We start from the raw sequence: 13,272 nt of genomic DNA on the forward strand, positions 1-13,272 counted from the left end.
AAAAGTCGGAAGCCCATTGAACATGACCTTTCAACTTCTCGAGTCTATACAAAGAGATGGAGGGATTTACAATTATCCTGCTAGAAATGCTATATCGTCTCTATAAATCCTCCGTCACGCAAGAGCTACCGTGACCGTGATGGAGCAGCCGCACCACAGGATCACAAGGGCAGCGCTGCATGAGAGCGCTCATGAAAAATGGTCAGCTTTACCTCGGCAAAGGCCTCAGGCCTCCACGAGTGCCTTAATTAGAGCACAATGAGCAGGGAACGTGTTAAAAGCTATGTCCTCCGATCCAAAGTTTACATCCTCTACGAGATGCAAAGAGCTTTACACTTGACATGCTGTCTGCAAACAGGGCATGAACCGCACCTAAGGAGCCACTTATCAACACATGTCAAGTGAAACACATGGTGGCAAAGGGGTAAGCTCCTTACAGTTTCTCCGACTTCGATATCCTGATGGTAAGACACGAGCAATAACTGCGCATTAAATAGTGACAATGCGCGCAATGATCAACCGTATAATATGTACCTTACGAGAAACTAACCTGCAAACAAATTGCACAGCAAATGCTCTGCATTGCCTTCATGTCTTCCATGATGACCTCAGACGGCAGTCTCTTCAGAGCATCTTGTGACAATCCTCTGGATACTAACTCATCATATACATCAGGAATTTCAATGAACCTCCAACTATCATCATCTACCTGTTCACTCCAACAAAACGAGTTCACAAGTTTAACCTCCATCATATGCATTAGTTAAGCCACAAGCTCCCAAACATCGGCAGGAATAAGGCTTTTTTATCATAAGCGCTGTCATATACGGATGGAATGAGGTCGCAAAATCTGAACTGTAACTTTTATAGCCGAAACAATAAGCACTCAATCACTTTGACAATACGAAACAACTATTGCAAATCCTTTCTTGCAATGTTATGAAATGGCAAACAAGCAGTCTGCAGTTTTCTTATGCAGTGTTCCCAATAAACCTAATTATTCCAATAATTTAGCCATGATAGTTACATCGGAATTACTGCCCATCATTTCTAACAACTATTGCTACGCAGCTGCAAATTAAGAAGTGTTTTGCCTGGAAAGACGAACCATTTTTCAGATTTATTTCGAAGGTTTGCAAAGAATTTACTTATACAACTGAACCCAGTTAAAAGGGTTAAACAGGAAAAAGAAAAAATACGAGCCAACTAAAAGATGTTCATGGTGAAGAGTATGTTCTTTAAAAACAAAGAAGCTTTTGCAGCACAAGTGCTAAGCTTCAAGATAAGACAAGCACTGTTACATAGCTTAACTGATTGCTGCTCTTTCTACGGACACGCCCAATGTACTAAGTCAAACATAATGAAGTACCAAGATTACTAGAACATCATGTTGATGAGCAAAGAATGTAGGCTATGTAACCCAAAAAAAAAAAGACAAGATCCCACTATAACTGGGAGAAATTTACAAAGCATGACCAGAGAGATTCGATAAAGGGTGCTGATTTTTATCAAACTAACCATAGATGATGTGCCAGGTACGTCTGTTTGCTCTCGACACCAATAGGCACGGGACGTTTCCAAAACCTCCATTGACAATACCGCTCCAGCAATGGCTCCTAACACCGCTCCTTGTATAAGACCACGATTAGATGCTCGACCAGCTAAAGCACCCGCAATTGCTCCCAAGAAAGCTCCACCTAAAAGTGGAGTGCAAGCATGTCAAGCCATCATCAAAGTTTTCTTCGTTTGTTTTCCCCTTCCTATCACCAGATTACAGGAATTGAAGTCCCTCAAGAGGCACAGAGGACATGCCGGCCGCCTTAAAACTTCACCAACAGAGATGTGCAAATAGTTGAAAGGCAGAAAGCTCGAGCAATTTCAGTTCTAGCGAAATCATCACGAGCAAGGGCATGGTAATCAGAGATTCAAAGTACCGCAGGAAACTAACTTAAAGCTGCGGCCATGAGCAAGTCTAGAGAAGACATCCCGAGCTCAATTTGAACCAAGAACCACCTGACGTAATGATTTCACGTCGTAAACAAGCAGTACTTTAGTCCAGTGAACACTACACCAATTCTACCTCGCACTGTTCCAACACAGACCATCCACGCCGAGACCAAGAATTTATCCTATGACCCCTCACAAAGGAAACCCAACTAAACACCCAAACTCCATTAAACGAAGCTTACTCGCCAAACGATGATTAAGAAAAGAAACAGGCAAAAAAAAAAAAAATCGTTATCTTCTTACCAAGAGCGAAAAGCCCAACAAGAGGGCCTAACAGCACGGCGATAGCCAACCAGAGTACATGCCGGAAACCCCAGGCCCCTCCCAACAACCTCCCCACAGCGGGCCAGTCGTGCGGCTCCTCCGGCGCCAGCGGGAAGGCGCCGCAGAAGCTGCAAGCCGCCAAGTCTGCTCGGTAGCGGGAACAGGTGCAGCGAAAGGCCACCTCCATGGAATCAAGACGAGCTTAGGAAAATGAAAAAGGGAACCAAAAAAAGTGATCTTTAGCACAAGCGATGGCCAAAGTTGAGAAATTTAAGCCCCATCCTGTCGTGGAAATGGATTAACGTGTGCTGGCCAAGTACTGCGAGAGTGTGAGACCATCTCTCGTTTGGGGGGTTGTAGGGGGGTGGGGTTGGCAGGGCACAAGTATAAACGGTAGGTGCCGGCCAATACGGAATGAAAGGAGACGTGAAGATGAAGATCCGTTAACTTGAGTTTTTGAAAAGAAAATGTAGTGAAGACAGAGGAAACGCACAGCCAATTTATAAAATTCTGGTGAAATTCAATGGTTGAAGGCAGGGGAAACGCACAGTGAATTCATAGAAATTCTGGGGAGATCCCCGTTCAGCCCTTGTGTTGCCGGTTTAGTTTAGGGACCAAATCAGAAATTCCACATCTTTCTTGTGAAAAACCAGATATGCCCATCAAGCCGGCAAAGCTTGTCAGCTTCAGCATGTCCCATCATATCACCTCAATGCGTACAAGATCATTAATTTCCAATTAAATAAGATTGACCCTCGTTAACGAAAATTTTTGAAGACTTGATCGAGCAGATCCTTTGCAGGACACGCGATTGACACGAGCCGTTGTAGCACGAAGTCTCACGCGATTAACGAAGCGGTGTTGTTCTTCTTTTCGCTGGGGGGTTAATGTTTGCTGGTGGCTTCATGAATTCAGCAAGCCACACACATTGCTGTCGTGCGACCAGGTCGCGGGTTTCATTTATGTGAAAAGGATTCAATTGGGAGCTACTTCGTTCAGCAAAGAAGAGCGGTGTCATTAAACACAGATGACCCATCCGATAGGGGCGTGACTCTCTCCGTCTTTGAGCACGCCAACTCCATTTGCAAGGGTCCTACTCTTCCCCTCTTCTTACGGCAGGAGCAAAACGAAGGTGACATCTTTCTTACCACATAGTTTTTCTTCCACATTTTTGCATTGCAAGGTAGGGGAAACCAACCCCTACTTCTAACTTTCGGCTCTAATATTCCTCCCCCGTGCTCATACGTGACACTGTACACGTTCATCAAGTATGGCTCAAAGAGATCACACAATCGGGTCAATTGGCAAACTAACATCAGAGTGGAATCTTGTCATTCCTGCATGTGCTGCATCGGAACCGACAATCACATCCGAACAAGGGTTTGGTAGACAGAATTCGGAAAGCGGCAAAAGCTGTCCGTAGGACAAGAAGAAACAACCATAAATAAGTCAATACAAGTAGAACTCGGGCAGCGATTCATTAGACTGCACAAGAATACTTGATCTAGGAAATAATGGTATTAGACTAATCGAAATATTAAGCCCTATAAGGATACATTCAGCAGAAAGATGACGAAGTACGAAGATATATAGTTACCCCAACCCAAGCAGGTCTACCCCTTGCCAGGCTCCAAAGACTAGACTACTTATCCGGAGCCTAAATCCGTGATCCCTTCTCGATGTTCTTCTAAGCCTCTGGTGTCACAATCTTGTAGAGGGAAGCAATACTGCAATCATCATCCAGTTCAGAGGGATTTGAGGCGAGAAGCATCCAAATTCAGCCAGTTTGGCCTTGCTCGAGACAAAAGAATGTCGATTATAAAAGATACATGCTCCAGAACCTATGGAGTCCGGGTTCGTACTCATCCAGGCAATTTGGAAGTCAAAGCTTTGTGCCGTGACAGCAACACCTCGTTCATTTGAGCAATTTGATGCAGGAGATGGGCGATTTTCTGCAAATGAGAGTTCAATGGGAGTTAAATCCAATTTCCATAACTTCGTAACACCATGAAATGGCAAGAACTGAAGACAACCATCTAGTCGCTCAAAATCGGCCATGCGAATTCAAAATATTACTCGACTTTTGGAGCAGTCACATCAAGCTATGCACTAAACATAATAACGTCTTGGGGGAGGAACTGAATTTGGCGATACAAAGGAAAACAGGCCACACTTGGCCCACAATGATCCAAGCCATACTAGCATTTCTAGCCAGATACTCTAATGGGTATTTCAACAAACACTTCGCATGTAATCAAACTAACCTCGTCTCGCTCTTTAACCACGCGCATCAAACCATCCACTCTCTCTCTGTGTCTCAGCCGCAGCAAACGAAATCGCGCGCATACCCACCACAGCACTACCGCCGCCGAAGTAACGGACAGCCAAAACAGTCCCTCCGTCGCAGAGCTACGGCCAAAGAAGGAGCTCATGGCACCAAAAACCTTCGAACCCAACACTCTAAATCCCAATCGCAGCAACCCCGCGGCTCGACCCGGTTCTCCGACTTGGACCGCCGAATCTGACGGCTGCGGTTCCTCTTGGAGCTCATCATCAACATCGGACGACGAAAATGAAGACGAACATGAAGAAGATGAAGAGGATGAGGAGGAGGACGACGACGACGACGAAGTGAAGAACTGCGATGGGGAGGGGAGCAAATCGGAGGACGGAGGCAAAATCGGACATGGGCTTCGCTGTTCGTCGCAGGGTCCGGAGGGGACGCGCAGATTTTCATGGTTGCTCGGAGGGAAAACGCTCAAGACTCCGTCTTTGCCATCGAGGCTGCCGTCGACGGGAGACTCTCTGATGACAACCATCGACCATAGTCTGGAACGACCCATGTGGGGCTCTGAGGAGCAGCACAAGCTCATGGGATCGACAGCTCGCTGCGGCTCTGGCAGACCCCCATCTGGTCCCAACATCTCTTGTCAAACCAACCAATAACTCCACCACCTTTTGATCAGAACAACAAGACCCTGGGAACTGGAGAAGGCAAACATCCTACTCGCGATTGCGAGATGGAGAGACGGCGTCGCAGAGAGAGAGAGAGGCGTAGGGGTAGCGCCCAGCCCAAACCATTTCGCTGCGCTTCTGGTGACGAAACGACCAATCATCGTCCAACGAGGCTCGGGCGGATCCTAGATTGTCGCTAGACGGGGATCGATTGGAACTCCGGCCTTTTGGGTATTGGGCCTGACGAGGCACGATAGTGGGCTCTCCAAATGGGCCAAGGCCCATAAACAATGGCCCAACTACATGGTATTTCGCCCCATTGGCCAGTGAACGAGAAGCCCAAGCCCAATTAGTTGCTTCATTGGAATGTCGTCGCCTTTCGTGTGGGGGTCGCAATCGGTTTCGTCTTTAAATGAACTGTCCAATTCGACATTTTCCCTCCAATTAATGAGGGAAGCTGCTCTCATTTTGACTACAAATTTTTCTATTTTGAACAGCCAATCGATAGACTCTTTTAACTATTTTTTTCATAAGGACTGCCCAAAACTTTCGAGAAGGTAAATAGCTTCCGGTCAAGCAAATTCAGTAGATAAAAAGTTCATCCGAGAACGAAGGAACTGAAACTGTTTCAAGGGTTGATTCTATGGTGACAGTGCACATTCTAACTAATGTTCATCGGTGAAGGCAACCCGCCAACCGAAAGCATCGAATTCCATGGTCGATTTGAGATTTCTTGCCTCTTTGGTAGTGTGACATGGGCTTTTCTTAACTTAGATATGATTAACTTGATAACTTAACTTAGGATATTATCTCAGTTGCCGACAGCTCCGTTTGATAGGCGATATGTAAATCTACTATGAGGCCCCGCTAGGGCTGCGGTATGCCCTGGCCTTAGCACAGGGTGATCTCCCTTCCTCCTATAGGTTCGAAGTCAAAAATTTAAGGGGGTCATATAAACATTGCATGCGTCGTCTGTTTCGCGAAAAATAAATAATCCGAAAAATATTTTCCCATAAATAATCGCTTATAAGAACGAACGGACGAAATTTTTTCCACCGTTCACGGAGATGTTCACGGCCGATCGGTACGATCCCAAGACCGTCCGGTCCGGTTCCCTGTTCTTGATATTGAGAACCGATCCTCCCGGGTCGATTCCCATTCCTAGGGTGGAACCGGACCGGACCGAGAATTAATCGCCCGCAGTTTAACCCTTTTGAAATTAGGAAGGTCACCAAACCCAAGGGCATTGACAAGTTAGTGAGCTATGGAAAGAATACAATTTGACCATCCACGGAAGCAATGTAGCTATCCATTCTATTCCTTCCTACCCACAAAGTTTAAAAAATTGAAAAAAAAAAGAACATCATCGATTTTTGCAAACTGGAAATGCCACGTCATAAATTTTGGTTGGGTCAACAGTTCTTGCACATCCCCCTTCTTGTTAACCCATCTATTTTTCCTACCAATAAAACCGTTTACAAAACAAGCTGCTTTCCCCATAATTTTTCTTCATTTCCCCTATAGTTATAGTAAATTATTTGTTTTAATTTTTACTTTATTTTTTTAATTTTCTATCTCCACACAAGGCTTTGATTGAAGAAGAAGCAAAGCCAAACGAGACGGGGTCTACAATCCACACACCAATCCTTCATTTATTCATTCCGTTTCCTCCCATCTGTCATTATTCTTGAAGGCTAAGGATCCATCACTCCCCCACAAGAAGAGCTTGCCAAAATGGTTACAGAGAGCCATGGACCCTCCTCTTCCCACTTTTGCAATAGCGTACCCATCAAATCATGACCCCCCCTCTCTCTTTTTATTTTTTAATATAATTGCAAGTTACTCCATGACCAAATATTTCCGCACATTAGTCCATTGGTTTCATAGGATCCACTCGTTTTACGTCGTTGTCTAAACTTTTTCCCCGATATGGTCTTTTGAGCTCGTTTTCCTGTGATAAGAATGACAAGATGGGTCGAATAGAGAATAGAAATAAAATGAGAATTCAGGTTTTCCTGACGTCTTGCTATGTGCTAAAACACGAGGATAGTATGTGCAAGCAATATTGCGAAAGGAAAATACGGAGGTTTGGAGAGAGAAAAGAAGGAACACCCTACAAGAAACGACCTCTAACGAAAGTAATTTGAAAGGGAAAGCCATGTCCTATTGGCACCTCATAAGCCGGGTGTACATGATCCGATCCGACCCGACTCGGCCTGGTGGGTAAAAAAGGGGGTAACTTGCAAATGGGATTTTTGGAGAGGAGATCTCAAAGACATTAAACCTCGGTGAGTCCAAGGAAGTCGCCTTGTTAATCACAATCCCCCCAAACAACTCCAACTCCTCTGGCCTTTCGTTAGTTTCTCAGTTGTTGGCCTATCTTATTCCTCCAATGACACCCACCTTCCTAATCACCCACCATTAACACATACTTCACAACCAGAGAGAGAGAAAGAGAGGCAAGATTACTTGAAAAGAGGAGGAAGCATCAGAAGCCCCGCAGGGCTCTCCTCTACGACGCAATCGAGAGACGCAGCAGCACCACCACCGCCCGTTTCATGCCTCTGTCCTAACCTCCTCTCCATGGAAGAGGCTGCGGGAAGAACGCCGACGGCCTCGACGGGGACGATCCTGCGAAGGTCGATCCACACTTTCCTTCAAAACTACCACTACTTCACCTCGACGTCCGCGCTGCTCGCGCTGCCCTTCTCCGTCTCCATCCTCCTCTCGCAAGCCCTCGTTCCCGCCTCCTCCTCCCCCCTCGCCCTGACCGTACACTCCCGCCTCCGAGCCCTCTTCGACGCGGCCGGATTCCCGCCTTCCTCTGAGTTCTTCGCCCTGCTCAACTTCAAGCTCTCCCAGACGCTGTCGTCTTCGTTCCTCGCCCTCCCCTTCGCCCTCTCCTTCCTACTCCTCGCCAAGTCCTCCGTCATTCGATCCCTCGCCGGGACGAAGCCATCCGTCCCGTCCTCGCTCTCCTTGTTCCTATCGATTTACAAGCCGCTCCTCGCCACTTACGTCTGCAACTCTCTCGTGATCCTCTCCGCCAACTCCACCGCCTTCTTCCTCCTCTTCTTTGCGTTCAACTGCCTCGGTGGGCCACAGCCCGGTTCCTCGAATTACACCCTCCTGCTCTCGGCAGCCGGCGCGATCCTCTACTCCATCATCTTAGCGCATGCTCTGGTGATATGCAACTTGGCGCTGGTCTTATCAGGCATGGAGAGAACTGGCGGATTCGTCGCGATCCTAAAGGCGTGCGCCTTGATCAGGGGATCGACTTCCACAGCTCTTTCCCTGGCGGTGCCCGTGAATTTGGCCCTGGCCGGCACGGAAGCATTGTTTCAATTCCGGGTCATGAGGGCCTACGGCATGAAGAAGGGGCCGATACTTCCAGTGGCCGTGGAAGGATGGCTCATTGCCTATTTGTATTCGATACTCATAGTTCTCGACACAGTACTCACCTGCATTTTCTTCAAAAGCTGCAAGAACAGTTCCATCACCCGTCGCGGCAGCGAAGATCAACGGTACTTCTAGATCGAAACCCACGACGGCGACATCAAAACTCCCGAGAACCTGAAGATTCCAGAGTCAGGACAGTTTTGCTGAAAGTTGGAATTTTTGAGGAGGCCAGAGAGGGATTGTCCTCCTTGCTTGTACATTTCCGCCAACACGCGATATACTGATAAGTCAGAAGAATAAAAAAATTGGAGCTTGAGAGACTTGCCTTTTCTTGCTGCTAGAAGAGAGAAATCAGGCAAACGGTCAAGATCATCTAGACATAAAGAGATCCAAAGCCTAGGGGCTTAAAACAAAGAGAGATCTACATGTGTTGGAGCCACCAAAAGCAGGAGATTCTTTTGCAACATTTCACGTTGTTTTCACTCATGTCGACACGGCTACACTTTGGAGAAATAAGCTTTACTACTTCTCAGAGTTCGTGTCCTGAATGTCTGCTCTTGCTGGGTTTGTAATTGAGTCAACATCAAGGAAGCAATTTGATTAACAATTGACCAAAATCATGAATACACAAGTAATTTTCCTCTTTGAGTCAAGACTATTGCTCCAATTTTTACTAGCTAATTGACCAGAAAACATAGTTATAGGAGTTATTGTTTTACAATCTCCACTCGACCACCAATCTTGCTCTGGAGGAATAAGAGAAGACAACTATATTGCAAAATTTAGCAATTTTCAAGTATTAAGTTCCATAGCATTATGAGAAATCCTCAAACCAAAAATACGTATCTACACAAGACCTTTTGAAAATATATCCGCATGGCCGTCTCAAACGAGAATCAAATCAAATTGAAACTTTTTCAGTTTTCAAACTGAAGCAAATCCTCCTATTGTAGTCTTCTCCGGTCTCACTCCAGAAAAGCTCTAGGTACTAACCTGTGTTCAATAGCAAACCACCGTTTATAAAACCTAAACGTGTTTCCATGGAAAATTCCTGTAGGTGAATGTGCTTACGGAATATTACACGTTAAAAGATACGCAGGGAGGGAACGGTGAGTTTTCCTCGTAGATGGTGATGGAACACGACATCCATACCTCGCGCTGATCAGAACCGGCATTTAGCAACAGCTTAAAACAGATGATTCCAGCAGAAACAACAGCAAAATACACACAAGAAGGCCACGTTGGCCAGGGGAAAATTGAGGTGCCGTAATGAGAATGTGCTGTAATGAGAAACACATACAATTGAATCGTATGTCATATTATTTCCGTTAAATAAGAAACACATGTATACCTATTGTCTCGTATGCTCCACCTCTTTCCTACCTCGCAGTTGTTCCTGTGCCGTTCAGCTTGACCGTGACCAAGGAGAAATCGCTGAAGTGGAGCATAAAAGCAGGCAATAAAAGAGGCAACCCCCCCTTTTTTGACTTATAATTGATAAAAATGTTAACCCTTCATATGACAACACAAAGTGAATGAATGAAATGCAACAAAGTCCCCAACGGCAAAACCATACAACTCCCATTACTATTGGCGGCTAATCATTGTATAACTATTCCATCCCTCGAAATAAACCTGGAATCAGGCCCATATCGATCCTCTAATGTGGGCATTGAATTTCTGCAGCTATATAAATATAGAACTACAAATACATTCGGTTGCCAATTGTACTTCAGTAGAATCCAGAGGATAGATTGTTTTGCCTTAAAACGGATGACAAGAAAACGTTAAGTTCCTTGGTGCCTTTTCCAGGTAGTGCCCAGAAAGAACGGTAAAGCTTAACCAAGCCACAGGCAACACACATCTATTAGAAGGTTGCGCAGGCAATAACAATCTCTAGACTAGGCACAAGGTCTAGTGGAAAGGGAATTGAAGATGGAGACGCTAGTATCATGGGGGCGTGATTGAACTCTTGCCCTCTGAAAAAATATAACACGAAAGTCTAAGAGAGAAGAATTAGAGACCCGACAGACCAAATAAAAGTAACTATCTCCAGCTCTAAATGAGTGAAGTGGTTGAAAAGACCCCTGAAAATAGATGAAGGTGCAACAATTAACAAAAGTCTGTTTCAACTCTTTGGCAGATTTGCCCATCTTGTTCCAGATGGTCATCAGCTGAATAGTACCCTGACACAATGCAGTCCAAAGTAGAGTATCTTAAATCTAATACAGGTCTCACCTCAAATACACTTCCACAACCAGAACCCAAAAGAATATATCACCTTAACATAATATCTATAGCATCCTTGGAAAAATTTGCTAGAGAATCTTTAAATTGAAGTACGAAGACCACCATGCTGTTATTACTTCGGGCCAATGTCCTTAAGAGCACAGATCTGTTCTTCTCCCATGGAAGACATCACAGACACCACCAGGTCCTTTCCATCAGAAAAACCATCCTTGATCTGCAATCAACAGTAGAATGACTTGAGATCAGCAAAGATTCCATTGCAGAAGAACAAAGAAACATAGATGTAGATCATAATCTCCCATTGCTAGGATAACATAGATCAGCAGGAGAATATATCAACTTGCGTTTAACACAGTGTTTTCACCACTCACTCCTCTCCAGCTTAAACTAGCAAAGAAACTTAGATTGGGCAGTCCTCATATGCTAATTAACTAACCTGAGACAGCAAATTATCATCAGTTGGGAGCCTCAGGTCATCCTTGGTGTTCCCATTTTCAGTCAGCAGACTCACCTGAAGAAAGCAATCTAGTCAACACCTCTTGCAAAATTAAAGCTAAACAAAATAACAAGGGTGGGCGGGAAAAAAGATAGCTCATACAAATCCATCCTCAGAGATGTCAATAAGCTGGTAGTCGGTACGATTGACATGGGGAACCTGCAAGATGCAAAAAGCTATGAGCCCCTCTAAAAAAAACAGTAGCAAAACAACCAAGTTACCTGATAGAGGGACTGTTTAGACACATACATCACAGTTATGGGATGAGGGGACAATATCTTCAAGCTTCTTTCCATTGAAAATATCAATTGCAACAAAGTGACACTTGGCATGACCATGCTTCCCAGTCTTAGATGTGGAAACTTCAACCACCTTCAAGGGAAGAAAGTAGTTTCAGCCCAGAAACCAATACATGGAGCCATAAATCTACCGTAAAGAAAACTGCAAGAATGTAGTAGAGAAGTACTCCCTAGAGATCTCAAAAAATGAGATTTTGTGCTGTTATCATGTATAAATTTATCACTAATCATTGACAAAATTCACTAGCAACATACGAAATGTAGACACTAGAAGAGAGAGCAAGTTACACAAACAATGGACATACTTTGTAATTCACACTAAAATAACATGGTTCAAATCAAATATTACACATTCACGGAAAGGAACGCCGTCCAATTTGCAATAATCAGACTGGAGAGTAAAGAATTTTTTCTGAAATCATACAGCAGATCAAAGAGAAAAAGAAAAGCATCAAACAGAAGATCAAACCAAGGGGGAACACAAAAGGGAGAGCAGAGTTACCAACAACAAGAGTCCCAAAGACAGAGGGCACAACACCATCATGTGATCACATAAATATCAAACAATTTGAGATGCAAATTAGCATGAATCTCAAACAGAAGCTCACACCAGTAAGTGACTCTTGACTAAAGCTCCGTTTGTTTCGCCGAAAATGAATTATTTGAAAAAAGCTTTTTCTATAAATGATCGATGGTATTGCTCGAAATAAGTAATCAATAAAAAATATTTTCATTACCAACAAAAATCTATATCCAAACATTTTCATATTTTCGAAAATTAATTTTGGCACGTAATACAAGAGGCCATGCTTAACAAAATATTTTTCAAATCTTTCGTTATTTCGTGACACATTAGACATTTACTAACAGCAGCACTCAACCAGTAAGCACAGATCCATTTCCCTCGAATTTCAGGCGCAACACAAACGCATATTCATTGAACCGCAGTTAATTTCAGAAAGAAAAAAAGGGGCCCACAGCTTCAAGCGCTCGAAAGAAAGCACGCTTCACCACCAAATTCCACGAGACAACAATTATCTAAGTGTGAAAATCGACGCGCAAGAACATCATCGCATCTCCAGCACCAACGCAAAAATCCAACAACAGTCCGCTAGTGAGGTTCAAGAAGCCTAAGAGATCTCGATCGGAATCAACAAAAGAAAAAGGAAAATCCAGACACGCATTTAAACAACCTATCGAAAGTCACACCCGTACAAGGCAAAAATCTCCCGATCTAAGGTCACCATATATCCACATCGCAGCACGAGCAGCACACGCCAATCCAATAACCAAGAGACGGCACAATGATTACCTTACAAGGACGTCCTTTGATGACGATGTATCCGTTCTTGCGGATCGTGCCGGCCTGCTGAGGATAGGTCTTGGAGGCTCCGGCGTCGGCCTTGGACTCGAAGTGGTGCTCCTCGTCCGACATGGCGGGTGACTCGGCGCGGATCGGAAGTGAGCTGGGCTCGGACGAGTTTAGGCGATATCGGCACGGATTTCGCGGAGCCCAAGAGACAGAGACAGAGAGAGAGAGAGAGAGAAAGAGAAAGAGAGAGAATGAAAGAGGGGGAGGGGGTTTTATATGTATGCGTAGAT

General features: G+C 44.7%; 4 protein-coding genes and 1 long non-coding RNA gene across 6 annotated transcripts in view; 2 read left to right on the plus strand and 3 right to left on the minus strand.

The window, feature by feature from the left end:
- On the minus strand, positions 1–2,616 carry LOC115734938 (NEP1-interacting protein-like 2). 2 transcript variants are annotated; one of them, XM_048281684.1, is made up of 4 exons: positions 2,251–2,616; positions 1,540–1,697; positions 551–709; positions 1–458 (listed from the first exon to the last, which is right to left on the minus strand). In XM_048281684.1, the coding sequence occupies exons 1-4, from the start codon at positions 2,456–2,458 to the stop codon at positions 312–314; spliced, it is 672 nt and encodes a 223-aa protein (XP_048137641.1). In that variant the 5' UTR covers positions 2,459–2,616; the 3' UTR covers positions 1–311. The 2 variants fall into 2 exon arrangements, with proteins under 2 accessions (XP_048137641.1, XP_030521825.1); XM_030665965.2 differs by having other exon boundaries at positions 1,519–1,697; positions 2,251–2,613.
- Positions 2,497–13,272, plus strand: part of LOC125315813 — a 20,429-nt gene continuing 9,653 nt past the window's right edge. Inside the window, exon 1 of the long non-coding RNA XR_007199094.1 lies at positions 2,497–2,624. This is a non-coding gene — a long non-coding RNA (uncharacterized LOC125315813). The remainder of the gene's footprint in view (positions 2,625–13,272) is intronic.
- LOC115734936 lies at positions 3,671–5,437 on the minus strand. The gene is made up of 2 exons (XM_030665963.2): positions 4,536–5,437; positions 3,671–4,223 (listed from the first exon to the last, which is right to left on the minus strand). The coding sequence occupies exons 1-2, from the start codon at positions 5,193–5,195 to the stop codon at positions 4,134–4,136; spliced, it is 750 nt and encodes a 249-aa protein (XP_030521823.1). The 5' UTR covers positions 5,196–5,437; the 3' UTR covers positions 3,671–4,133.
- On the plus strand, positions 7,750–9,275 carry LOC115734931. The gene has a single exon (XM_030665957.2). It carries the CDS (start codon positions 7,810–7,812, stop codon positions 8,758–8,760), a length of 951 nt encoding a protein of 316 aa, XP_030521817.1. The 5' UTR covers positions 7,750–7,809; the 3' UTR covers positions 8,761–9,275.
- Positions 10,738–13,226, minus strand: LOC115734946 (eukaryotic translation initiation factor 5A-2). Its single transcript, XM_030665977.2, has 5 exons — positions 12,983–13,226; positions 11,621–11,743; positions 11,474–11,530; positions 11,312–11,386; positions 10,738–11,089 (listed from the first exon to the last, which is right to left on the minus strand). The coding sequence occupies exons 1-5, from the start codon at positions 13,103–13,105 to the stop codon at positions 10,988–10,990; spliced, it is 480 nt and encodes a 159-aa protein (XP_030521837.1). The 5' UTR covers positions 13,106–13,226; the 3' UTR covers positions 10,738–10,987.

This window comes from Rhodamnia argentea, chromosome 7 (genome assembly GCF_020921035.1).
Source record: "Rhodamnia argentea isolate NSW1041297 chromosome 7, ASM2092103v1, whole genome shotgun sequence".
Classification (NCBI taxonomy): Eukaryota; Viridiplantae; Streptophyta; class Magnoliopsida; order Myrtales; family Myrtaceae; genus Rhodamnia; species Rhodamnia argentea.